The following is a 24,174-nucleotide window of genomic DNA, read 5'->3' on the forward strand; positions in this document are numbered from 1 at the left end:
ACAACCCCAGGCCAGGTTCCTCCAGGTGCACCTCCCTGGGGAAGCCCGGAGGAAGGGAAAAAGAGACCGAGGGTCTCAGCAACTAGCATCCTCCTGCCCCCGCCCCTTCTGGGCCCAGAATTCCTCTCCGAGTCCCCGCAGCTTTGCTCTCACCCCCGGCGGCGCAGAGAGGCCGCTCCCGGCCCGTCTCAGCCGCTTGCCCCTACCGAGGAGAGAGAGGGTGCCGCTCCAGAGAAAAGAGTTGAGCCCCAAGAGTCCGATTTAGACGGCTCTGCAGCCCCGGACCCCGAGCTCGACTGAGCTCCGGCGTCCCTGGCCCAAGGAGCAGCGTACCCCGCCGGCCTCTCCCCAGGCCAACGGACCCGCCCCCGCCGTGGCCCCGGGCGCCGTCTCTGTCCCCGGCCTCGGCGGGAAGGGGACGCGTTCTCGCTAGGTCCCAGCGCCCCCTGCCGCCTCTCGGAGCCTGGAAGTGGCCCCAAAGCAGACTCCGGCCGGGCTGGGCCGGCCCCTCAGGATGGGCGGGCGGGCGGAGCGCGCAGAGAACACCGCCCTCGGCCCGCCCGCCGGGGAGAGTACAAGAGCGGGAGGCTGCGCTCACGGCGCCCGCTCGGGACCAGCTGCACTCTGCGCTCGGCAGCTCGGGCTGCGGGCCGGGTCCGGGTCCGGGTCCGGAGCGAGCTCTGCGGACCAGGAGCCGAGTGCCGGCCGGAGCCCGAGCTTCAGCGGCAGACGAGAGGGCAGTGCGCGGAGATGGCGGCCGGGGCGATGGCGGCAGAGTCAGGGATGGAGCCGCGGGCGCTGCAGTACGAGCAGACCCTGGTGAGTGAAGCGGTGCCCGGCCACGAGCGTGCGCTCCAGGACCGCGGCTCCACGTTACCCTCGGAAGCGCTGGGAGCGGGGCCTACCTGAACCCCACCCAGCCTTCTCAGCTGGGGAAACTGAGGCTCGGGGGTCTAAGAAGCTGAAGGGCCAAGGGGGCCGAAAGCTGCTTGCAGGTTTCTGGCCGAGGCTGGGGGCCTGAAGAAGACAAGGATACCAGGTACTTGTCCCAGGTGCCTTTCTTTCACGACACACACACAGACACACACGTTTTCTTCCTCCTTCCCCTCACCACCTAAGCCCAAGCCTCAGCGCCTTCACTCCGCCCCTCATGACCACTCACACGCTTGAACTTTCTCTCCCAGTGTCCCCACTGTCCAAGACAGCCCTTGTGTTCCCACTATGTGCATGGCACGGTGACAGAAACAAGGGGGTGTTGGGACATAATCAGACCCAAACCCAGCCCCAGCCCTACCCCTGAGGCTTTGCAAACCAGCATTAGCAGGAACCCTTCTGTCCACTCTGGAAAAAGAAAAAAAAAAAAAAAGGTGGCCTGCCACCTTGGGGGACAGGCGCTTTGGGTCTGGGAATTGGGACCTTTGTCCATGCTGACTCTAGGTATCCAGTCCCCACCTTCCCCCAGGGTGTCCCTTGACCTCATTAGAAGCAGGGGTCCTGGGGCTCTGAGCTGACTCATGGCCTCCACTGTCATTTAGTGTGTGAGAAGGCATTTGCCTCTCATTGTCACTGGGGCAGGGGACCAAGCCCCAGGGAAGGCAATAGTCTCTTCATCTGCTTGGCCTGGAATTTGCCCAGGAAGGTGGCAGGAAGGGAACATCTCAGGGAGAAGGGGGGCTAGGCTGTAACTCAGGCTGGGAGGTGCCCAGTTAGGAGAGTCACTATATAAAACAGGATGGCAGGGGGAGGTGGCAGGAGTGGTGCTGGAGTGAGGGGAAGGGAATGAGACGTCGGGATAGGGCAAGAGGTTTCAGTCTGCTCAGGCTGATAGGGACAGTGGTCAAAGCGGAGGCCAACTGGGCACCTGCTTCTGAAATGGAGTCTGTCTCCAGCCACGTCTCCACCTCCTCAGGCTCCCCCCCCTCCACCTCTGGAATGAGCTAGCGCTGAGGGTCAAATGCTCTCCCCGGGTATTCTCTCTCCAGCCTCTCCCCCTTCTGCTCCTGATTCCTTTGTCTTTCTCTCACATACTGATTCCCACCTCCTACTCTATCTGCCTCTTTATGAGCAGCTTTCTCTCTGTTCTCCTCCGTGCTTCCTCCCCATTCCTGTCTCCTTTCTCTTCTCCATCCCTTCTTCTCACCTTTCTTTTCCTGCTTTCTCCTCTTCCTTTGCTGTGTGCTTCGCCTTCCTCTCCTAGCTCTCTGTCTCTCACCCTCTCTGTCTCTATCTTTCCCTCCCTCTCCCCTCCCCACCCCAGCCCCAACAGGAGCCCTTTGTGTCCCGAAGCTGGGCGAGTGGCTGCCAGAATCTACTCCTCCCCACCCCCCGACACATGCCTAGTTTGGCAGGTCTAGCCATGGCTCTGGCGCGGCAACTCTCCGACTTTCCCTCGTCCTGTCCCATCGCCCCAGCATCCAGTAACAGCCCAGCCACCAGCAGCTCTGGTGTCCCCCAAACCGCCACTGGGCTCAGGGCAGCTCCAGAATGGGGCTGAGGCCACCAAACACTCTCCACCCATCCTGAGAGCAGCTGGCTGACAGGCTGGTGGGGGTTGGGGTGGGGAATAGGGACAAGGGGATTAAGGGGGGTGGGAGGGTGCAGCAGAGTCAGTCACAGGCCAGAGGCCCAGCAAGAACGTGATAAGGATTGGGGCCCCGCATGTTCCTAGGCCCAACTCTGAGCTGCCCCCAGCTCCATGAGGCCGTTATCGTTGACCTTAAGCCCTTGACCATCCCTTATTCCCTGACCTTCCCTCCTCCCACTTTCAGACTCTGTGCCTTAGGTTTTTCAGTCTTTTCCTCCTCTGGGGCCTTCCCTCCTACTCCCCCAAAGTGCCCCACCCCCAAGGCCTGTGAGAAGGGGACTGATTATTCTGCCACCCCCAGAGCTGTGTACCTTGGCTGTCCCCATCGCTCCAGCCAAGACAGCCCTCACAGCCTGAGTGTGCATTGTTCCCACACCTCAAGCCAGAGTGGGAACTGTGGGCTCAAGAGGAGCTATGCAATGTGGAGGCTGGGAAGAGGGGATGTGAGGCCCCAGGATCACTCCCCACACAGCCCACATCTGCTAATGTCCCACCTTCTCCATTGCTCCAGATGTATGGCCGATACACTCAGGACCTTGGGGCCTTTGCCAAAGAAGAAGCTGCTCGGATCCGCTTGGGAGGGCCTGAGCCCCGGAGGGGCCCCTCCTCCCCTCGGACTTCCCCAGAACTCCTGGAATATGGACAGAACCGTTGCACTGGGTGCCGCAGTGAGAACCAGTTGGGCTGGGCTGGGCTGGGCTGGGCTGGGCTGGAAGAGGTGGACGCCATTAGAGCCACCCATGGGCAAGGTAGGTTAGAAGGGTAGGCGCCCCTTGGTTCCAGCCTCTCACCCTTCCCTTTCCTGCTCCCAGTCTGCTCCGTCCGCTGCCACAAGTTCCTGGTGTCCAGGGTCGGTGAAGACTGGATCTTCCTGGTCCTGCTGGGACTCCTTATGGCACTGGTCAGCTGGATCATGGACTATGCTATTGCTGCCTGTCTGCAAGGTGAGGACAAGAACTGGCAGGGGCCACCCTGCTTCCGCTATGCCACACTTGTCCAGGTGTCTTAGCCACTTGGCCATTGACCACTTCCTTCTCTCACTGAGCCTCCTTCCTATACTGGTCTTTGTCCCAGTGAGTGCCCTCTAGGGCCCCTTCCCACTGCCTGAGCCCAGGCTCTGTCTGATATTCCCTGGGACAACTCTTCACATGTCCCAGTGCCCCGGCAAGGGTGGGCATTGGGAGCCCAGCAGCATGTCTTCTTTCCACAGCTCAGCAGTGGATGTCCCGGGGCTTGAACACCAACATCTTGCTCCAGTACCTGGCCTGGGTCACCTACCCCATCGTCCTGATCACTTTCTCAGCAGGATTTACACAGATCCTGGCTCCTCAGGCTGTCGGTACAATAGGAGAGAAGGGGAGGGCAGAGGGGGACCCCTGAAAAGAACACCTCAGATGACTCTCCTGGGGATGTACCTCTCCAGGGTCTGGCATCCCCGAGATGAAGACCATCTTGCGGGGAGTGGTGCTGAAGGAATACCTCACTCTCAAGACGTTTGTAGCCAAGGTCATCGGGCTGACCTGTGCCCTGGGCAGTGGCATGCCACTCGGCAAAGAGGTGACTGCAGGATGGGGGATAATGGAGCCCCTCCCCAGTGGGAGAATAGCCAGGCCAAGGTGGGCCTCTACTCCACTCACCATCTGCCCCCTCCCCCAGGGCCCTTTTGTGCATATCGCGAGCATGTGTGCCGCCTTGCTCAGCAAGTTCCTCTCCCTCTTTGGGGGCATCTATGAGGTAAAGGGGACTGTGGTTGAGCACTAGTTAAGAGCTACGGCTGCTAATCAAAAGGACAGCAATTCGAATCCACCAGCCACTCCTTGGAAACCCTATGGGCAGTTCTACTCTGTCCTATAGGGTCGCTATGAGTCAGAATCAGCTCCACAGCATCAGGCTTGGTTGTTTTTTTTTTTTTAAGTGAGGGAAGGGGAACTTTGGAGGAGGGGAAGTGTGTGCTGCTGAGCCATGGGTGACTACCCCCTCCCACCACTCTCATCAGAATGAATCCCGGAACACAGAGATGCTGGCCGCTGCCTGTGCCGTGGGAGTGGGCTGCTGCTTTGCGGCGCCTATCGGAGGTAGGCAGGGCCCCTCAGTCAGTCCAGCCCTCAACCCCGGCCTTGTCCTCTCCTCCTCGGCCTCTCATCTGGGTCTGAGTCCTTAGCCCAGGCTTCAAGTAGCACCCTCCCCTGCCTCCTCACAGGTGTCCTGTTCAGCATCGAGGTTACCTCCACCTTCTTCGCTGTGAGGAACTACTGGCGGGGCTTCTTTGCCGCCACCTTCAGTGCCTTCATCTTCCGGGTCTTGGCTGTCTGGAACCGTGATGAAGGTATGGGTGGGCACTGAGGGGACCCCCTGAGGTAGCTCAGGTGGGGGGCCCTTGAGGTAAACTTGCCTCCCTCTGCCTTCCCCTCAGAGACCATTACTGCTCTCTTCAAAACCCGATTCCGGCTTGACTTCCCCTTTGACCTGCAGGAGCTGCCGGCATTTGCTGTTATTGGGTGAGGAGCTGAGGGGGTGGGGGCTGTCAAGAGGAGAGGGGTCTCAGCGAGAAGACTCCTTTCACCCTGGTGCTTCTTCCCTCGCTAGTATCGCTAGTGGCTTCGGGGGCGCCCTCTTTGTCTACCTGAACCGGAAGATTGTCCAGGTGATGAGGAAGCAAAAGACCATCAACCGCTTTCTCATGAAGAAGTGAGTTGGCTCTAGGCTGCCTTTGGATTGTGTGAGGGTCATGGTGGGGCCAGGAGATGGTCACAGGCAGGTGGCAAACAGTGGCCCCGTCAAAAACAGGCAACCCATTGAGAAAATCAGCCCACAGCGTTTCCCAGGCTGACTGAACATTTTTAATTTTACATGAATTACCTAAAAATTGGCCTTTTTGAATTTTTAGTCAGTGGCAGAGGGCATATGGATCAAAGACTGAGGCTTCCTTAGGCTCTTCAACCTGCCCCAGCCAGCAGTGCTCTCTAGAGGGTGTTCGTTTGAGCCTCAGTTTCCCCCCATGAACCTAGGGATGGATGAGGTTTTTATCTCCAGAGCCCCTTTCCAGCTTTGCCAGTTGCAGAGCCCTCTCAGTTGTGACCCTGAGGTTTGGGATGGGGAGGCCTGAAATGTGACTTCCCTTGGGACTGATGTCCTTCAGGGAGAGGGCAGCCAGCTAAACCTGCTCGTTACGGCACATTTGGTCAACTGCCACGAGTGACCCCGGTTCCCCCCAACACCGACCTTCACTCTAAGTCACCACAGGGAAACATGGAGGCAGAAACTTTTCCACACCCGCACACAATGCGCCCTTCAGTTGAGGATTCTGGGGGCGGGGGGTGGGGTCACAGCTGAGAGGTGTCCAAGAGAGGGCTGGGAGGTGGACTTTCTGCTGCTGCCCACTCATGGAGTCAGGAGCTGACAGAAGGCCTGGGTCACACCCTCGGCTCCTACAATAGCCCCCATCCACCATCACCCTCAGAGCTATCATGTCATGAGCATGTGTGCTCTTATGTGAGAGCCAGGGCTCTGCTCTGACTCAACCCTGAAGGACATAAGGGCGCCCAGCCTGTCAACAGTCCATAGTAAGCATGCACCCATGTTTGATGCTGTGAACCCTGCCTGTCTAGACGCCTGCTCTTCCCGGCTCTGGTGACCCTGCTTATCTCCACTCTGACCTTCCCTCCTGGCTTTGGACAGTTCATGGCGGGACAGGTAACCCCAAGCTACACAGGGATTTGTGGGATATACCCTTTCTAAACCCAGCCCCAGCAGGACTGTGGGATTCCTGTGGGCCCCTTCCCTTCATCCCGTCTGCTTCCAGCCTGAGGCACCCTGTTTACCTATAGCTCTCACAGAAAGAGACACTGGTCACCCTGTTTGACAACCGGACGTGGGTCCGCCAGGGTCTGGTGGAGGAGCTAGAGCCGCCCAGCACCTCACAGGCCTGGAGCCCACCACGTGCCAACGTCTTCCTTACACTAGTCATCTTCATTCTCATGAAGGTGGGGCTCCTTACTTACATGGCTAATGTTTACATAGGCTCAAGCTTGCTAGGTGAGTGAGGGCAATGGGTCTGGTTGGGTTTATAGATGCCAGGCACAGCCCCAGGCACTCCTATCTGTTAACTGCTTTAAACTTTACAGCAATGCTATGAGAAAGGTACTATCCCCATGTTAAAGATGAGGAAATTGAGGCACAAATTGGCCCAAGATCACACAGTTTGGTTCCAGAGTCCTTCCTCTGCCCTAGCTTTTCCTTTCATCTTCCCCTTCCCTTCCTTTTCCTTTCACCACCCCTGGGGGATAACAGCTGGGAAGTTTGTGCCTGACTGGTAAGCGAGGTAGGTTCCTCTGGGCCAGAGCTATGGCTGCCTGAAGCCTGGGAGGCACCTCCACCTGTTTGATGACCTCCTACCTACAGTTCTGGATGTCTGCTCTGGCCACCACCATCCCTGTGCCCTGTGGGGCCTTCATGCCTGTCTTTGTTATTGGTGAGTTCAGCTGCCCGTTCTCCCAGCCTGTGCCCTCCTTGCCCCCTGGCCACCCTCTGGCCATCCCCTGGCCACTCCTCTGCTCAGGGAGTGGGTTTTGGTCCAGCCCCACCCCCATCCCCACCCCGCAGGCTGTCCCCTGCACTGAATGACCCGCTGGCCCCTCCCCCACCCTCTGACCCTCTTTCTTCCTAGTACCCCCGCCCTCCCCCTCCACTACCTGTTTCTCTTCCCGCCCCCCTCCCTGAAGGAGCAGCATTTGGGCGTCTGGTGGGTGAAAGCATGGCCGCCTGGTTCCCAGATGGGATCCACACAGACAGTAGCACCTACCGGATTGTGCCCGGGGGCTACGCAGTGGTAGGTGAGTGCCCAGGTCCTGATCTGGGTGAGGGAACCCCTTGCCCCGCCGCAGGGTCTGAGGCTCTGGTGCCCCCTGGTGGCCGACGCTGGCCTTCCCTCAGATGCAGATGCCCCTGGGTGGAGAGGGTCCTCTGGAGCCTGGGGGACTGATGGGAGCTGTCCCCAGGGGCGGCTGCGCTGGCAGGAGCAGTGACACACACAGTGTCCACAGCGGTGATCGTGTTCGAGCTCACAGGCCAGATCGCCCACATCCTGCCTGTCATGATCGCAGTCATCCTGGCCAATGCCGTTGCCCAGAGCCTGCAGCCCTCCCTCTATGACAGTATCATCCGCATCAAGAAGCTGCCCTACCTGCCGGAGCTGGGCTGGGGCCACCACCAGTATGGAGGGCGGGGCGGGGGGAGGCGGCAGAGAGGGGCAGGGGGCCAACACCAGTATGGAGGCGGGGGAGGAGCAAGGGGCCACTGCCAGTATGGTGGGCAGGGGGAGGGGCAAGGAGCCGCCACCAGTATGGAGGGCTGCAGTGGGAGCGGTGGAGGGGCAAGGGGCCACCACCAGTATGGAGGGTGGGGAGGGAGGCGGGGAGGGGCAAGAGAAGGCATCCAGGGTGCTCACCCTCTCGCACCCACCACCACCAAGGCCTTGAGCCAGTGAAGCCTGGAGAACAGCCACCTGGCTCCCTCCTGGTGGGAGCTGCCTGGTCCACACCCTGAGGAGCTGTGGCTGGCCCTCCAGATTGGAAAGGACTGGAAGCACTCCCTGGCCCTTGTCTTCCGTCTCCATTGACTGTGGGCCTTTCCGTGCCTGGGAGAGAGGTGTGCTGGGCTACCCTCCCTATGCCAACCACAAACCAAGTGCCACTCTCTGCCCCCAGGCAGTACCGGGTGCGGGTGGAGGACATCATGGTACGGGACGTTCCCCACGTGGCCCTCAGCTGCACCTTCCGGGACCTGCGGCTGGCCCTGCACAGGACCAAGGGCCGCATGTTGGCCCTAGTGGAGTCCCCTGGTGAGGCCAGGAGGGGGCCCAGGTGCTAGGGACACCTCCCACAGCTCGATGGTCAAGAAGGGGGAAGGGACAGGAGCTCAGGCCAGTCTCTTTGGTTCCAAAGGGGATGAGCCACGTTGCCACGTGTCCAAGGCCCCACTCTAGGTGCAAGAAAAGGCCCAGGAGGGTGGGAGGGCCTCACCAACAGCTCCTGAGTCCTCCCACCTGCTCTGTCTAGAGTCCATGATTCTGCTGGGCTCCATCGAGCGCTCACAGGTAGTGGCGTTGCTGGGGGCCCAGCTGAGCCCGGCCCGACGGCGGCAGTACATGCAGGCACCTCGAGCCACCCAAACCTCTCTGCCATCTGATCAAGAGAGTCCTCCCAGCCCGGAGACTTCCGTCTGCTTCCAGGTGAGGGGAAAAGCCCCCCCACCTACGCTTCCTGAACATCACTGTGTAGACAATCAGGAGGCCAGCATAGAGGGTGTCCTAGGGCCACGGCCTCGCCAGCCCCTTCCTCCCATGCAGGTGAACGCTGACGACCCAGGCTTCTCTGCAGCTCGCAGGGAGAGTAACAAGCCCCTAAAGCCCGCTCTCAAGAGGGGGTCCAGCAACACCATGAACCTCGGGGAGAGTCCCACAGGTGAGCCGTCTCCCACCAGCGTCTCCCCTCTGTCCTCCGATAGAGCCTCAGCTGGGCCAAGCTCGGTTAAAGTCCCTGCCCAGCCCATGTGCTGGAAGAGGCTGCCCAGAGGGCAGGTAGAGCTGGGACACCCCTCCCCCGCCCACCTCTCCTGGCCCTCTCAAAAGATGACATTGCCCCGGGGGCCTTGTGTTTGGCCCACAGGGAACAGGGAGACCACAGGCATTGCCCTCAGGAGCCTCTTCTGTGGCAGCCCACCTCCTGAGGGGGCTTCAGAGGTGAGCGGTGGGCCCTCTCCTTGGGGTTTTCTTTCTCCCCAGCTCCCTGTCTGACCCTGACTGTCGCCAGCTGCAGTGCCTGCCCCCATCCTCCCTGCCCTTCTGCACTCCTGACTGTCAGCTCTGGTCCTGCAGTGTATCTTCCTCCTGGGCTCCACCGCCTCCCCTCTCTCCTCCCCATAACATCAACTTCTCTTCTCTCCTCTCTGGTTTGGCTCTGGCAAAGTTGGAGAAGTCGGAATCAAGTGACAAGCACAAGCTGAAGCGGGTCCGAATCTCTTTGGCGGTGAGCTGTCCCTGTCTTCCTGCAGCCCAGGAGCACTAGGCAGGGAGGGCCAGGGTCTAGGCTAGTAAAGCCTACTCCCAGAGCAGCGGGAGACACCCACCACCCCTAGCCTCCATCTGCCAACCTCCCTCCTTCTCTTTAGAGCGACTCCGACCTGGAAGGCGAGATGACCCCTCAGGAGGTAATGTGTGGCTGGACTCTGGACCCTGCTTCCTCCTGGGTGTGTCCAGCCAGCGTCTTGGCTGCTGTTCCCGTGGGAGGGATCACTGGGTAGGAAAATAGACAGGCAAGCTTTTAGGAAGGTGAAAGCAGCTATTGCCACCATCCCCCTCACCCCCCTAGTCTTTTTCCCCCAGATTCTCGAATGGGAAGAACAGCAGCTGGATGAACCGGTCAACTTCAGCGACTGTAAGATTGACCCCGCCCCCTTCCAGCTGGTGGAACGCACCTCCTTGCACAAGGTAGAGCCCTGGGCCTGGCCTCACAGAAGGACAGGCTGGGGACCTAGGTCCCCCACACAAGTTTGGACCCTGGGCCAGAGGGGAAGAAAAGAGGTGCGGAGAGCGGGCTCAGTGCTGAGATGTTTGCAGCCACCCACGTTGCTTCAAGAATGGCAGCAAAATGGGGGACAGGGAGCCAGGGCCCCCTGCCTCTTCCTGCTCTCCTGTGGGGCCGGGCGTCAGTTTTCCTCTGCTCTGCCCTGCCCCCGGGGAACTCTGGACCAAAGCAGCAACAAAGACAGGGCTGGAACTGGGTGGAAGCCAAAAGGCCAGGCCAGGGTCAGAGCTAGGCAGGAGGCTGCCAGAGCCTAACAAGGCTGATACACCCACGCTGAAAAAAAAAAATGGGTGAAAAACAGGCAGGATAAGAAAATCCAATAAACAAGCTAAGCAACTCCCAAGCAGGGGTGAGGACACTGCAGAGAAGAGATAAACATAGATGAGAAATGCCCAGTGGGGGCTCAGAATGTCAGACCCCAGAAAGTCTGATTTAATGTGGGCCAAAGGGGAACCGGTAGGGACGCAGGAAGGGAAGACAGCTCAGCAGAATGGGAAAACAGCCTTTCAAGAAGAGGTCGCAGAAATCCGTTACTGTTGAGTCAATTCCAACTCTACAGTGACCCCATATAGGACAGGGTAAAACTGCCCCATAGGGTTTGCAAGGAGCAACTGGTGGATTCAAACTGCCAACCTCTTTCTTGTTCAGCAGCTGAGGTCTTAACCACCGCACCATCAGGGCTCCAGGCCACAGGAAAGGGGAGAGAAATTGAGCACAGACAGGTTGGTGGTGCATGAGGCCAATTCAGAGGGAGGAGCTCTCTGTAGAGGCTGCTTCCTATGCTCCTGAAGAGGGGGCAGCAGCTTCCCAGGGCGCCTCCAGGCTTCCACGTTACAGAGGCAGTACAGGCATGTGCAGCAGGCTGGTGGGAGAGCTCCTGGGATCAGCAAAAGCTGAGGGGTGTTTTAGGTAAATTTCTGACATTTAACATGCGAGGCCTCCAAGGCATGGGAAGAGAGGCACAATGGGTGAACATTCCCAAGGCTGCCCCTTGGGCTTCCAGCTCCTGCCCTGTGGCACACACCACCCTGCCTAAGAGCCAGCAGAGCACAGGCAAGTAGGGGTTGAGTCAGGAAGGACACAGGACAAAAGAGAAACAAAAAATCAAAAGGTAATAAACTTACAAGCCTTTGGGTAAAGACCTCAAATCTGAGTGAGTGGGTGAACCATGGTGATATTGCAAGAAAAAAGGAGAGAGGCCTGAGAAGAATACATTCATTCGGCTTTTTCTTTAAAAACCTTCTTCCTAAGACCTCTACAGCTTTTTCACAGTGATCCTAATCCTTAAACATTTCATGACGATCAGCAGGAAGATGAAGAAATCTATCACTGCAGCTGACTTGACTTGAGTGCTTGCTGGGTGCTGGCACTACACTAGTCTCTTCGCGTGTTTCCATTAACCCTCACACCACACTGTAAGTTACTGTGATACGGCAGTTTTTATAGATGAGGAAATTGAGATTCAGAGAGACGAAGCCAGTTGCCCAAGGTCACACAGCTAGGAAGTGGCAGAACTGCAGTCTTCGTCATGGAGAAACTGAGGCCTGCAGTGAGGAGGTGACTTGCCCGAGTCGGCACAGCAGTCAGGCCCAGAGCCAGATATCCTGGCCGCAGTCCCAGGGTTCTTTGAAAAGGCCACGTTGTCCCTTTCCCTGTCAATTCACTTTTCCGAAGCCTGAGAAGTGTGGGCCCACCAATGGGCTCCTGGGTGTCTAATTAAATTAAAATCAAAAAGAACAAAATAGGTGTTTGTTACAAGCTTAAAAATCAGAGGAAGAGAAGAAGCCTTTGAGGAACTGAGTAACAAAAAGTACAAAGAACTGGAAGCGATAAGAAGGTAAATGTCCTCGAAGGCCTGAGGAATCAGTAAGTCGTAGCCCAGTTCAGAGGGGAACATCCAGAGAGGAGAGAGTGCCCTGGAAACTATTTAGGGACCTGTGCAACTGGAGACCATCATACAGATAAGCACCTCACTCCTTCAGAGGCCACCTACGGAGAAGGAGCCGGGGAGGCTGAGTGCTAGTACTAGGGCCAGACTACCCATTGCCGTCTAGTCGATTCCGACTCAGTAGCGACCCTATAGGACACAGAAGAACCACCCCGTAGGGTTTCCAAGGAGCAGTTGGTGGATTCAAACTACCGATCTTTTGGTTAGCAGCTGGGCTCTTAACCACTGCCACGTTAGCTGTGTGATGCCAGCAGGTCTCTGCCTCTTTGTGCCTCGCTTTCCTTATCTGTAAAATGGGGATAATAATAGTACCTACCTCATGGGTATTTCTGAAAGTTAAAGGAGTGAATTCATGTGAAGCACTGTGCCCGGGATAGTATTCAATGTTAAGAATTACTACTTACACTGAGAGATGAACAATGGAGGATGTAAGTGAGAAACCAGCCCTGCCCTCAAGGAATCCAGTCCCTTCAGGAAGATAGACTTGTCAAGCAGTAATTATGCTCTGTTGTGATACAAATCTCTGGCAGAGACAAGCACACAATACTGAAGGAGCTTGGAGAGGGTGACTCCGAACTTGGAGGGTTAAAAACAGCCTCAGAGAGGTGATTTTTTTTTTTTTTGCATGGAGAGCCAGAAGGATTAACAAAAAAACCCATTGCCGTTGAGTCAATTCCGACTCATAGTGACCCAACAGGACAGAGTAGAACTGTCCCATAGGGTTTCCAAGGAGCAGCTGGTGGATTCGAACTACCAACCTTTCGGTTAGCGCCAAAAGCTTAACCACTTAGCCACCAGGGCTCCCTGGAAGACAGTGTAACAGGAGAAGGGCAGAAGATGTGGAAGAAAGGGATGTTTTCAGGAATGGATGAGTGATTATGTAGGGCTGGAAGCCCGGTGAATGGCAGAATCTGAGGCTGGAAAGACAGGCTGGGGTCACTGGGGAAGGGCCTCAAGGGCCCTTCTAGGGAGCTTGGGCTCTAACTCACATCTGAGAAGGAGCACTAGGATAGCAGAGCCAAGGTGGAGGGAAGGGAGGCAGAAAGCAGGAGAGCCTGAAGGATGTGGGCCCCAGTCCTGGTGAGGGGCGGTGAGGCTGGAAGAATGGCCAGGATGCTCAGGAAATTAGATCGTTAACACTTGGTGACTGCCAGGGACAAATGGGTTCCCCCCTTAAAAGGTATAAACCAAACCTGTTGCCATCTATTCTGACTCATGGTGACCCTGTAGGACAGATTGGAACCACCCCATAGAGTTTCTAAGGTTCTAAATCTCTACAGAGGCAGACTGCCACACCTTTCTCCCATGGAGCAGCTGGTGGGTTTGAACTGCTGACCTTTTGATTAGCAGCTGAGCACTTAACCACTACACCACCAGGGCCCTAACTCATTCTGATTAGGATTGTGGGAGGAAAAAAAAAAAATCCAGGGGAACGATTTAATAGGATCCTTGGGAGAAGATAAGAGAGGGATTATTTGACCCTAAAACAGGGATAAGAAATTATTAAAAAAAAGGAAATCTTATAATAAAGATGTTTCCCTCTGAAGTCAGACAATGTACTTCAAGCTAACTTGTAGCACATAGGATTCAAGACAGGAAGAGGCACTTGCTGACCACATTCAAGTTAACAAAGAATTTCAGAAGAGCTTGTTCAAAACAGTTTCAACTTCTAGCCCTTTTTAATTATAAGTACAGTCATGTCCTGAGTGGGGAAAGTCTGGAAAGTTCTGGAAATCCCTCCCTAAGGCTAAAATTTAGCAACTATACAAGAAAACATTTAAAAAGTGTTAAACAATTGAAATGAGTTCTGAGTAAGCGATATTCAAGAAGCCCATTTTGATTCAAGCATTGTGCCAAGAAGCTTTAGATTCATGAACTCAGAACAGCGAGGTAAACAATGGGTCAAAAATTCCAGCAACTGTTGAGTCAGGCGAGTGTATTTCAAGACAGCTGGTTTAAGAAAATCCGTTCACAGCACTAGGGGTACTGGCTGGCAATTTCTGAACCCTTGGTGATTACATCTGAAAGCTTGGGGGAGGACCCAAAGCAAAAAAAACATGGCCCGGGGGTGACTGTTGTTCCTCCTGGACCCTAAGCTGAGTCTCACCAGGTCCTGGGATGCTTGCTGTTTATAGAAAGGCAAACTGTGAAAGCTATAGAAGGCTTCAGGTGAGACTGGGATGTTGGACCAGAGTGGATGCAGATCAACACTGGCTAGCCAGCTCATTAGGGCAAGAAGATGGGCCAAGAGGCACTCAGGGCCCAGTGTCCCTAAGCGGGTGTTGAGCGCCCTCTCTGGGTATATCCATGACTTATGGAACATCTGCACAGGACTGGGCTGTGCTTCCTCCCTCTGATCATAACCATAAAATAACCATAACCATCACCGCCACATCAATTCCCACTCATAGTGACCCTATAGGACAGAGTAGAACTGCCCCACAGAGTTTCCAAGGAGCGCCTGGTGGATTTGAACTGCCGACCTTTTGGTTAGCAGTGTAGGTCTTAACCACTGGGCACAGTGTGATGGAAAGCAGCCTGGGCCTGCGTAACCACTTCATAGTGGTGACCTGAAGCAAGTAAGTCACTACACCTCGGAGCCTCATGCTGCCACTCCTGTAGTACGGGGGTAATACCTACTTCTCAGGACAATATTGAAATTAAATGATAATGTGAGAAAGACCAAGCACGTGCCTGGCCCATCATTAGATAACATATTTAACCTGCTCGTCTCTCCTATGCTCCTTCCTCTGTCCCCATTTCCTATCAACATAAGAAGCATCAAGACTCTCAAGTTTCTGAGGCCGGAGCACAGTAACACTCTCATTAGCAGTATCTTCCCTCCAGTGGTCCTACCCCTTCCTCTCCATCTGCATGACTCCTTCTGTCCCCCTGTCCACTGCTGGTCTGGAGTCGAGATGTCCCTCACACACTAAGCCCAGTGTGTCTTCTCCCACCCTGCAGACCCACACCATCTTCTCGCTGCTGGGAGTGGACCATGCATACGTCACCAGTATTGGCCGACTCATCGGAATCGTCACGTTAAAGGAGGTGAGGTGACAGTGGCCACCAAAGCCACGACCACTTCCCAAGAGGCATGGAGGTTTATGTCCAGCTCACCTGGGGGAAGTGCCTGGGAGGCGTCTGACACCCGACCCTCTCACCCTCCAGCTCCGGAAGGCTATCGAGGGCTCTGTCACAGCACAGGGTGTCAAAGTTCGGCCGCCCCTTGCCAGCTTCCGTGACAGTGCCACCAGCAGCAGTGACACAGAGACCACCGAGGTGCATGCTCTCTGGGGGCCCCGCTCCCGCCACAGCCTCCCCCAGGAAGGCAGCCCTTCCGACAGCGATGACAAGTGCCAATGACACCCTGGATAGGCAGCTGGGGATGGTGGGGGCCCTGTCAGCCCGGATCCTTCAGCTCTCATAGACCAGCACTCCCCTAGCAGCATGTGAGTGTGGCCACTTGACTCTGGTCCCCCTTTGAGGGGAAGAGGAGTGGAACTCTGATGGGTTTATACTGGAACCTCCAATGACCAGATGTATATAGAGATTTATAAAGATTTTTATATTAATTTAATAAAACAAATTCTTAAATAGAACAAAATAAACACCTAATGAGCCACTTATATATAGAATGCCTGTGCCCGCTGGCTCTTGTTCTTACCTTGGGCCCTCTTACCTGCCAAAGCCTGGAAAGCTCCTCATTCCACAGCCGCCCACAGCCATGAAAACCCAGAGCCCTGTGTCCTTCAAACACAGGATCTGATCTGCCTGAGGCTTAGTCATGAAAGCCTGGTTGGGGCAGGGTTCCCAGGATTAGCTTTGGCCTTCCAGTCAGCCAAGAAAAGTTCTCCCCTCTCACATCCCCAAGGAGAGACACTCCCCCGGGTTGTCACTGGTTGGCACAGTCCTGCCTCACACAGACCCCGGCCCTCTTGTGGCCCTCTCTGGGAGAACACTAAATTCACAGTGCTGGAGCAACTAGGGCCACCTCTTCTTCCAATTCCACCCCTAAGACAGCTCTGGGTGAATGGGCAGCCCAACTGGCTGTGAGCTGCCAGAACCCTGCCCACACATCCTCCGCTCCCCCTGCCAGGGTCCCCCAGCCAGGGCCCGAGGAGGGCTGCAAAAGGCCCAAGCCCCATAGGGGGCAGGAAAAGGGTGGAGGATGCTTGCTTTAACATTCCAACACCTCCCAGAGAAGACCCGGCTGAAAGAACAGACCAAAAACCCTTTCTTTAGGAAAAAAGACGACGACTTAGAGCCGATGGAGAGGTGAAACACAAGCCCAGCTGGGCAAGGGGCCCTGGGGGGGGCTTGATCGGTGGGCACAGGAGCTGGCGCCCCTGGGGGGCTGATTCAATCAAGCACTGCACGCAGAGGAGGGGAGGAGAGAAGCAGAGAGGATGGAGGCGAGGAGAGGTCGGAGGGGAGGCCAGGCTCCCTCCCACTAGAGCCAGCCCTGCAGCCCAATCACGACAATCCCCTTAGGGGTTCACGTTACCCGAGGAGGAACCGTGTGTGTGGCTTTTTTGATTTAAGAACATGAACACCACTGTTGGCCACGGCTGTAGCCATGCCCCAGGGGCCCCGGCAAACCCCCGGCAAACCCCCGGAGTGGGGGCAGGACATGCGCCCCCAGCCCGGGCCCTGCCGCCTCTCCACACTTTCATGCAAAACACACAACGGACACTGAGTGCTCCCAGGAGCCCTCCAGGCTGTGGAGCTCTGCTGGAAGCCTCGAGCCGCCCTCGGGCACACACGGAGGACCTGGCCCTGACAGTAGCCAGGGGACTGTGCCACCACGGGGCAGGATTTGGGTCACTGATCCTCTGGGCCTGCCTCCTCTTCTTCTAAGGACACCACCCCAGAGGAGGCCACGGCGGAGGTCGGCCGCTGCCACTCCCAGCTGCCTGCTGGCAGTGGGCAGAGCGCCCGGCAGTCCTTGCAGGGGGCTGACTCCTCCTCAGCAGGGGAAGGGCAGGACTCCACGAGCGGCAGGTTGTAGGGCGAGTCCTGGGCCTCCAATGGGCCCAGGCTGCGGAAGGCACTTTCCCGGCTGGGGGGCAGTTTAGGGAGCAGCAGCTCTTCGCCCAGCAGCTGGGAGGCCAGCCGGGCCGGGGAACCCAACAGCCCATCCTCCAGGCTGCAGAGACTAGAGCACACGGTGTCTGGGGAAACGGTTTGCGAGCAGTCGCTCTCGGGCTCCACGGAGCCCTGGCGCAGGGGCCGGGAGAAGCACCGGCCACCGAACAGGTCCTGGAGGTGCGCCCCCAGGGGCAGCTGCCCAGATACGTCTGGTGGGGGAGAGAAGAGAAGACAGCTCAGCTGGCCCCATTTCAATTAGCTACATCCAACCCCTCCTCCCTCCCCCAGCCCCCTCTGCCCTCCCTCATAGCACTGGGGGTGGTGGGAGGATCATGAGTGGGTAACCTCGGGCAAGTCATGTAACCTCTCGGTGCCTCAGTTTCTTTAATGGTGAACTGGGGATTCGAATAGTTCCCACCTTGCAGGGTGGCTGAGAGAACAGAAGGTGGCACGCAGTGGGCAAGCAGTAAATGCAGGGCCAGCACGGAGGGTTGTGCAGGTTGAGCACTGCACAAGAGAATCCTGCCCAAAGCAGGGGATGAAGGCTGAAATCCAGCCCACCCTACACTCTGCTCACCAAGCAGCATGCCCTGGCGTGGGGCCGCACTGCTCAGGGAAAGGGGTGCCTTCTTCTAATTTGCACAAAGATTCCACATAGGTTAGCAGCGGCCCTACATAAATCTTAGTTATTATCATTATCCCAGCAGTCAAAGCAGGCCTGGAACACAACCAAACAAAAATGCTCGTGGTTTAGGGCTCTGTCTCGGCCTTGGCCATCCAGATCGGTAACCCCTGGACCCTAGCAGCAGCCTCTGAGTTGCTCTAGTGCACAGGGCTTGTTAATTAGCTGAGGGGTGCAGGCGGGTAGAGGCAATCTTCAAAGGCAAGGACGGGGGCGTGGAGGCCAGTGACTCTTCAGTCCAGAAGCTACAGAGAGTCAGCCACATGGTGTGGGGAGGGGATGATGAAGGCAGGGCTGTGTAGCTGTGCACAGCTCCGCAGGATCCCCTCTGCCTGCACCGGGCCCAGAGAAAGGCCCACAGGCAGGTCTCAGCTAGAATGCAAGGACACTGAGCTGGTGGAGCCAGAGCCGGAGGCAGGGCCATTCCAGGCCTAGCATACTTTCCTGTTTGCCTGGGGCCACAGCCCTGGGACCCCTCTGTCCTGCACAGGCAGCCAATAGGCTGGACAGGCAGAGGCACAGGCAGACCCTCCCACAAACACAGCTGCAGAGAAGGTATCAGAAAAGGCTCAGCACCTGACTACCCATCCTTGAGTGTGGACGGCCCTCCCATCCTAATCCCTCTTCCCTCCCCTCCAAAAGGCTTGGGGTATTCTGGGTGCAGCTCTGCATCACGGGGCCCCTCAAGCAGTTCCACCGCAGCTGGCAGCACTAGCAAGGGATGGCCCTCACCTGTGTCAGTCCCCCCAGCAAAGTCCTCATCATAGGACTCATCCGTCGAGTCCTCACCATCCACAGAAGACCATGCCCGGAGCTTGGCTTCTGCAATGGCAAACTGCTCAGCCACTCCTGCAGAAAGGACACAGAATTCCTTAGCAGAGGTGAGCTAAGATCGGGGCTCAGCTTAGAGATGAGACAGGGAAGAGACCAGAGACCGGGGTGTGGAAAGACTCCAGCCCCCACATCAGGCCCCAGGAGATGAGAAGGGGCATCCCGGTGACAAAAGCCTGGCTGGTCCCCTTTCCGCCACCCACCTGCTGCAAAGCGAGCCTCTTGTTCACCCTCACTGAGGTCGGAATAGGAGGAAAAGGCTGACTCCAGAGCCGCAGGCGAGTCGCTGGGCTTGCTCCAACCTTTCCACTCAATGAGGTGAGCCACTCGGCCCTGGGCCATGGCGGTGGGCTTGGTTACGTGGTCCTTCACTACCTGGGAGATACCTGCAGGAGGCGCAGAGTGGAGAAGCCTGGTAAGGAGGTGGGCCAGGGGGCACCTGGGCAAGGAGACGACAGGGTGGTGGTGGCTAGGGTCCACGTGGACTTTTGAGCCAGATCCATCTGAGAAAGGGAGGAAAAGGGAGACCCCAGAAAGAAGTCATAGGGTGCACCCCGGAAAAGCATGGGCAAAAGGGAGGAGAAAGGTCCCAGGCACAGGAGGGGGGCATACCGTGCAAGGAGGATCTGGCCAGCGCAGCGATCTCCTGGATGGTTAGGGCTCTCCGGGACTTGGGCAGCATTGCGACTGTGTCTCCAACATTCACCTTGGGTGGCAATCATCGGAGGGTCGGTGCTCTCTGACGGCAGTGACACCCCCCAACATGCCCACACCCCACCCACAGTGTCAGGAGCTGGGAGCTGGAAAAGGATACCAGGCCAGCACACATGGCCCCATGGCTGCCAGGAAATATGAGAGAGTAACATGCTAGGACCAGCGAACTATGTCTTCCCAGGGAGCAAAAAGACTTGAGCAGGCCCAAGGGAGCAGGGCTTCTACTAAGCCTCCACCTTTCCAACTCCCAGGGCGGGAGAGAGGCTGGAGAGCATGGAGCAAGGCCTTGGGGGGGCGGGGGGAGTAGGGAGAGGCTATGGCATCATGGACTTCCTCAAGGTCTTCTCCTCTTTGCCCCCTCCTCCTCTCAGTCTTCAGACCCACATTCTAGCTGCTTCTAGACTGCCTGCTGAGCCCAAACTCAGCATGACCAAAATCAAGCCTGGCACCTTCTCCCCACATCTGCCTCTGGTTCCTGATTTCCTTACTCTGTATCACCACCATCTTCCATTCTCCCTGGCTCCAAATCTCGGCATTACCATCGACTTTCCCCTAAGTTTGCTTGTCCATATCTATCGATAAGACCTAATGACCCCACCTCCAAACTGCCTCTGATACTACCCTCACTCCTTCTACTTCCACAGCCACTGCCCTTCCTCAAGAGCCCACAAAGCCTCCTGCCCAGGTTAGCACAAGTGGTCCCCAGCCTCCTCCAATATCATGCTATCTTCTCAGCCTAGATTGTTGTACGTACAATCACACACACAGTCTCCCTCACTCTTCCCATGGCTAGCTGGCAGCTCCTTCTCATCCTTGAGGTCTTGGTTGAACTATCACCCCCTCTGAGGAGCCTTCCTAACCACTGTCAGTGGCCCATCCTCCTGGTGGTCTCTAACAAATCACTATCCTCTGTCGATGTACCCCATTCACAGCCCTTAATCACAGTGTGTGGTTACAGGTCTGTTCCTCTATGTTCTGTTTCTTCTGGTCTCCCTCACTGATCTGTAGCTCTTTGAGCTCAGTCTGTTTTGGTCACTGCTGCACCCCAGTGTCCAGCACGGTGCCTGGTACAGGGTAACCTTCCCAAACATAGGCTGAATGAATGAGGGAAGGTATAAATGTAAACAATTTTCCTGGAGTGCAACTCCTCACAGCATGACATGATTTAAAATCCTTTTGGGGCACCCCCACAGCTCAATGAAGTAAGCGCAGGCTTCACATCCACTCTGAGACCCCTGCCTCCTTCCGGGCTCACCTGGCACTGATCCACTGCTGAGCTTCTCTACCTAACAAACCCCACTTCTCCGCCTTCTCTGTTGGGGGCAGCCCTCCTCCGAGCAAAGGAACCCAGCTTTCCCCTGACAAAATGCTCCCCACCATCTCCTGACAGAGCTTTCGGCCCAGTTTTCTCCCCTCCTCCTTCGCGCCTTCTGCCCCCTCCCACCCCCCCACCCCCCCACCCCCCCACCCCCCCCACCCCCCCACCCCCCCCACCCCACACAGAGCATTCTCTCCTGACAGAACTCCAGGTAGCTGGGCCATGATCTGATTCACCTGGCTCAGTGCCTTGACCAGCCCCAGCAAATGCTTTTCTCAGTGAACGAAGTCAGAGCACAGCCCCTCCCCGCGCTGCCCCGCTCTCCTAGATCACGTTCCCACCCCTCGGAAGCGAGTCTCCACCTGCTCCTTGACCTCAGGCCCGCCCAGTCCATCCCTGTCGGTACCTGATGGGCAGGGCCCCCAGGGTGGCGCCGGTAGCTTCCGGCCAGGCCTGGGGGGAGGAGCACTTGCTGGGTGTTTCCCGGCCCACTCGCCCTCCCTCCCTTCACTCCCCCTAGCCGCCGCCATCCGTGCCCGGCGCTTCGCGCAGCTGCGGCCGGCGGAGGCCCAGCGAAAAGGTGTGTGTCTCCCTGGCAACCCATCACCATGCAACAGGGTCTCCCGGGATACGGCCCGGGATGCGCTGACGTCAGCGCCGGAGGCGCGAGCTGGCCCGCCCTCTGGCACAGCGCCGAGCAGAGCAGACCCGGCGGGGGCGGCTGCGGCCCAGCCGGCCGGATAGCGCCTCCGCGCTCAGGAAAAGGGAGCCAGGAGCAGGCTGGCGAGGCGGGGGTGGGGATGCAGAGATACAGATCCCCTTTATGTGAATGCCCCCCCCCCAACACCAGGGGCCCGGCACCTCTGGCAAGTCCTGGCTGTCCACCGAGGAAGGGCGGGAGGACCGGCTCCAGCCTCGGAGGGTCCGGGCAGATCCCAAGGAGGTTAGAGAGAGGCCCCGAGGAAGTTCGATCCACTCCACAGCCCACGCGGGGTCCGAGGCTACTGAGGGGTGTGGGAAAAGCTGTTCAGCTGGGCCCCCACTTCTGCCAGGACCCCATTTTCATCCAGTGTTGCCGTATCACTTCTCTTTACCCAGAATATCAGCGACCACCTGGTGCTCTCCTTAACTCTGAAAACCCCTAACCCACAGCCCTGACCCTATGCCCCTAGGGCCATTCTGTGGTAGCCCACCGGCCACCTTCCTCCTGTGGATATATTTTACCATTAAAACCCCAAAAAGAAACCCAAACTATGATAAATTCTGAATCTTCTCCCGGTTTTCCAGCCTACCCATACCTCTTGGAAACCACAAGGAACCCCTCACCACCATCACTAACCTCTGCCCCGCCAACAGCCTGGACCCTTGGCAGGCTTGCTGCTTCCTTCTCTTCTCTTGCTGCCTCAGTTCTTTGCTCTCGCCAGCCTCAGCTGGAACGCAGCTCTTTACTCTTCTTTAATGAAACAAACTCTTTTTTTTTTTTTTCTGATTTTCACCTCAGCCCCCTAAAGCCTTTCCCTGTTGCCCTCTCTGGCCCCAAGTCCTTTGCCTGCTTCCACCTGGTTCCCAACATCCAAACCAGAGTAGTAATTTTCCTCTTGCCACCTGAGTGCCCTTGTCCTCAGCTCCCCATCACCTCCCGGGTCACATCCACTGTGCCTAGTCTCACCTCTGCGACTTGTCTGACAAGTCCATCGTCCTCCAGGCCCTTCACGCTGCCACACAAACATTTTGCCCAGCACAGAAATCATAGGCATACTGGCTGTGTTGATGCCGAGAACCAAAAGCCCAGAACCACTCCAGGCTCAGCTCCCAGTTCTATTCCTGTTTTGGCTCCGGATGCTGAGCCAGTCCCCTCCCCACTTGGAACTTGTGCCTAGTCACATAAGGAGAACATTCTTGCCTCATGCCTTCAAGGAGGTGGGGGTGCAAGCGGCCCAGCCGAGCTCTCTGGGGCTCGGGGAGTGGAGGGCCATCCCCTAGACAGTGCCAAGTGGGCAGTGTCCATCACAACTGACCTTTAGCTGGAGCAGCCGTCTCTGTCCCTGAGCCTCAGCCAGCTGGTGGTCCCCAGAAACACTACCAACCAGAAGGAAGATATGAGATTACAGGCCACCCCTGGCACCCAGCTGGTACCTAATCAGGGCTCTCATGGCCAGTCCTGAGGTCAGCCAAACTTCCCTGACTACAGGAGGGGATGCCTTCCTGAACTGTAAGCCTTAGCTGGGCTAGAGGTATCAGCAGTCTGCTGCTTCCAGCTTCAATAGCCACGAGGTTATTTTAGGACTACAAATCCCACAATTCCTCACGGGAACCCAAGCGACGTACAAATCTCAGCCAGAGTCTCAGCTCGAGAACCTGAAGTACCCACCACGCTAAGGCCTGTGTGTCTGACCACCTACTCTGAAGGCCTGGAACTCATTCCAAACCCAACCCTCAATGTCACAAGTCCCTGCCTGGTCTTAGGCTCAGAGAAACTCATGGCACTGAAATAAAGTAAGCTGGCAGACCTCAAATGCACAGGACTAGGGCTAGGCCCCAGCATGCATCACCACCCATGAGAACCAAGGCACACGCAGGGGCCAGCAGGTGGGTGTGGAAGGCAGCCCTGACGGGTGGCCTCCCTCTTGGGTAGGGCGATTTGTTTTTGTTAGGGGCGGGGGTGGGGGTGGAGGTGGAGGTGGGGGAAGGAAATTAAAACAGTTTTAATAAGTGAGAGGTGCTCACAGGTGCCCCAAATGAGATCGCAGTCCCCTTCACCAACCAGCTGACTCAGAAAGGGAGAGTTTTAGGGGAAAACTCTATGGTTGGGTGTTGACCTGTGTCTGCAGCCCACCTCCTTAAGGGATAGGGACCCATAGCTAGGGAAGGCCGGCTCCAAGCCAAGGGACACTCCCAGGACAGGAAGGGCGGGGTACTGGGGGAGGGAGGTGGTGTGGGCGTGCAAGGCCCGTCGCCGTGGGCTGGGGGTGAGGGCAGCAGACTGACTCGCCCCTCCAAGGCTGTGCACCTCCCACCCCCTCAGCGGTGGAAATGCGGGCGGAAAGCGATCAGCCTGCCTGTCAAAGCCCGGAGACAGGGCGGCCACGGGAGCGACCCGGAGCCGCCTCAGCCCCCTGCCCGCCCGCTCCTCCGGCCGGACCCGCCTCCCCGCTGCAGGCTCCTCCCCCTCACGACACCGACCCCTCCTCAAGCGCCCACCCACCCGCAGCCCGCGCCCCCATGGCTGAAGCCCGGCCGCCAGACCGTGCCCGGTCTCCGCCTCTTACCCTGAGCCGCAGGGCTCCACGAGCCGACGCAGCCCATGGCCGGACCCCCAGGCCCGCTAGCCCGCGCTCGGGGCCCGGGCCATCGCCTTGCAGAGGATCAGGCCTCGGCCGCCGCCGGGGTGGGGTGGGGAGGGGAGAGCCCGCGAGGGGAGGG

General features: G+C 57.4%; 2 protein-coding genes across 19 annotated transcripts; one reads left to right on the forward strand and one right to left on the reverse strand.

Annotated features, from left to right (window-relative positions):
• The first annotated feature begins 615 nt into the window (after nt 1–615).
• Nucleotides 616–15,481, forward strand: CLCN2 (chloride voltage-gated channel 2). 11 transcript variants are annotated; one of them, XM_064279148.1, is made up of 24 exons: nt 616–819; nt 3,096–3,252; nt 3,397–3,528; nt 3,795–3,923; nt 4,008–4,141; nt 4,241–4,318; nt 4,581–4,659; nt 4,785–4,910; nt 4,998–5,082; nt 5,171–5,272; nt 6,193–6,277; nt 6,412–6,567; nt 6,986–7,055; nt 7,306–7,416; nt 7,582–7,795; nt 8,290–8,423; nt 8,641–8,813; nt 8,931–9,045; nt 9,250–9,323; nt 9,550–9,609; nt 9,752–9,790; nt 9,966–10,070; nt 15,080–15,166; nt 15,287–15,481. In XM_064279148.1, exons 1-24 carry the CDS (start codon nt 751–753, stop codon nt 15,479–15,481), a joined length of 2,709 nt encoding a protein of 902 aa, XP_064135218.1. In that variant the 5' UTR covers nt 616–750. The 11 variants fall into 11 exon arrangements, with proteins under 11 accessions (XP_064135218.1, XP_064135190.1, XP_064135198.1 ...); XM_064279120.1 differs by having other exon boundaries at nt 4,008–4,318; XM_064279128.1 differs by lacking the exons at nt 15,080–15,166; nt 15,287–15,481 and having other exon boundaries at nt 9,966–12,769.
• A 1,458-nt stretch (nt 15,482–16,939) lies between these two features.
• On the reverse strand, nt 16,940–24,149 carry FAM131A (family with sequence similarity 131 member A). 8 transcript variants are annotated; one of them, XM_064279183.1, is made up of 8 exons: nt 24,021–24,149; nt 22,770–22,830; nt 22,091–22,204; nt 21,613–21,752; nt 19,332–19,425; nt 18,923–19,105; nt 18,621–18,737; nt 16,940–17,415 (listed from the first exon to the last, which is right to left on the reverse strand). In XM_064279183.1, the coding sequence occupies exons 5-8, from the start codon at nt 19,399–19,401 to the stop codon at nt 16,940–16,942; spliced, it is 846 nt and encodes a 281-aa protein (XP_064135253.1). In that variant the 5' UTR covers nt 19,402–19,425; nt 21,613–21,752; nt 22,091–22,204; nt 22,770–22,830; nt 24,021–24,149. The 8 variants fall into 8 exon arrangements, with proteins under 8 accessions (XP_064135253.1, XP_064135245.1, XP_064135250.1 ...); XM_064279175.1 differs by having other exon boundaries at nt 21,613–21,755; XM_064279180.1 differs by lacking the exon at nt 22,091–22,204.
• Nucleotides 24,150–24,174: the final 25 nt, after the last annotated feature.

Source organism: Loxodonta africana, chromosome 1 (genome assembly GCF_030014295.1).
Source record: "Loxodonta africana isolate mLoxAfr1 chromosome 1, mLoxAfr1.hap2, whole genome shotgun sequence".
NCBI lineage: Eukaryota > Metazoa > Chordata > Mammalia > Proboscidea > Elephantidae > Loxodonta > Loxodonta africana.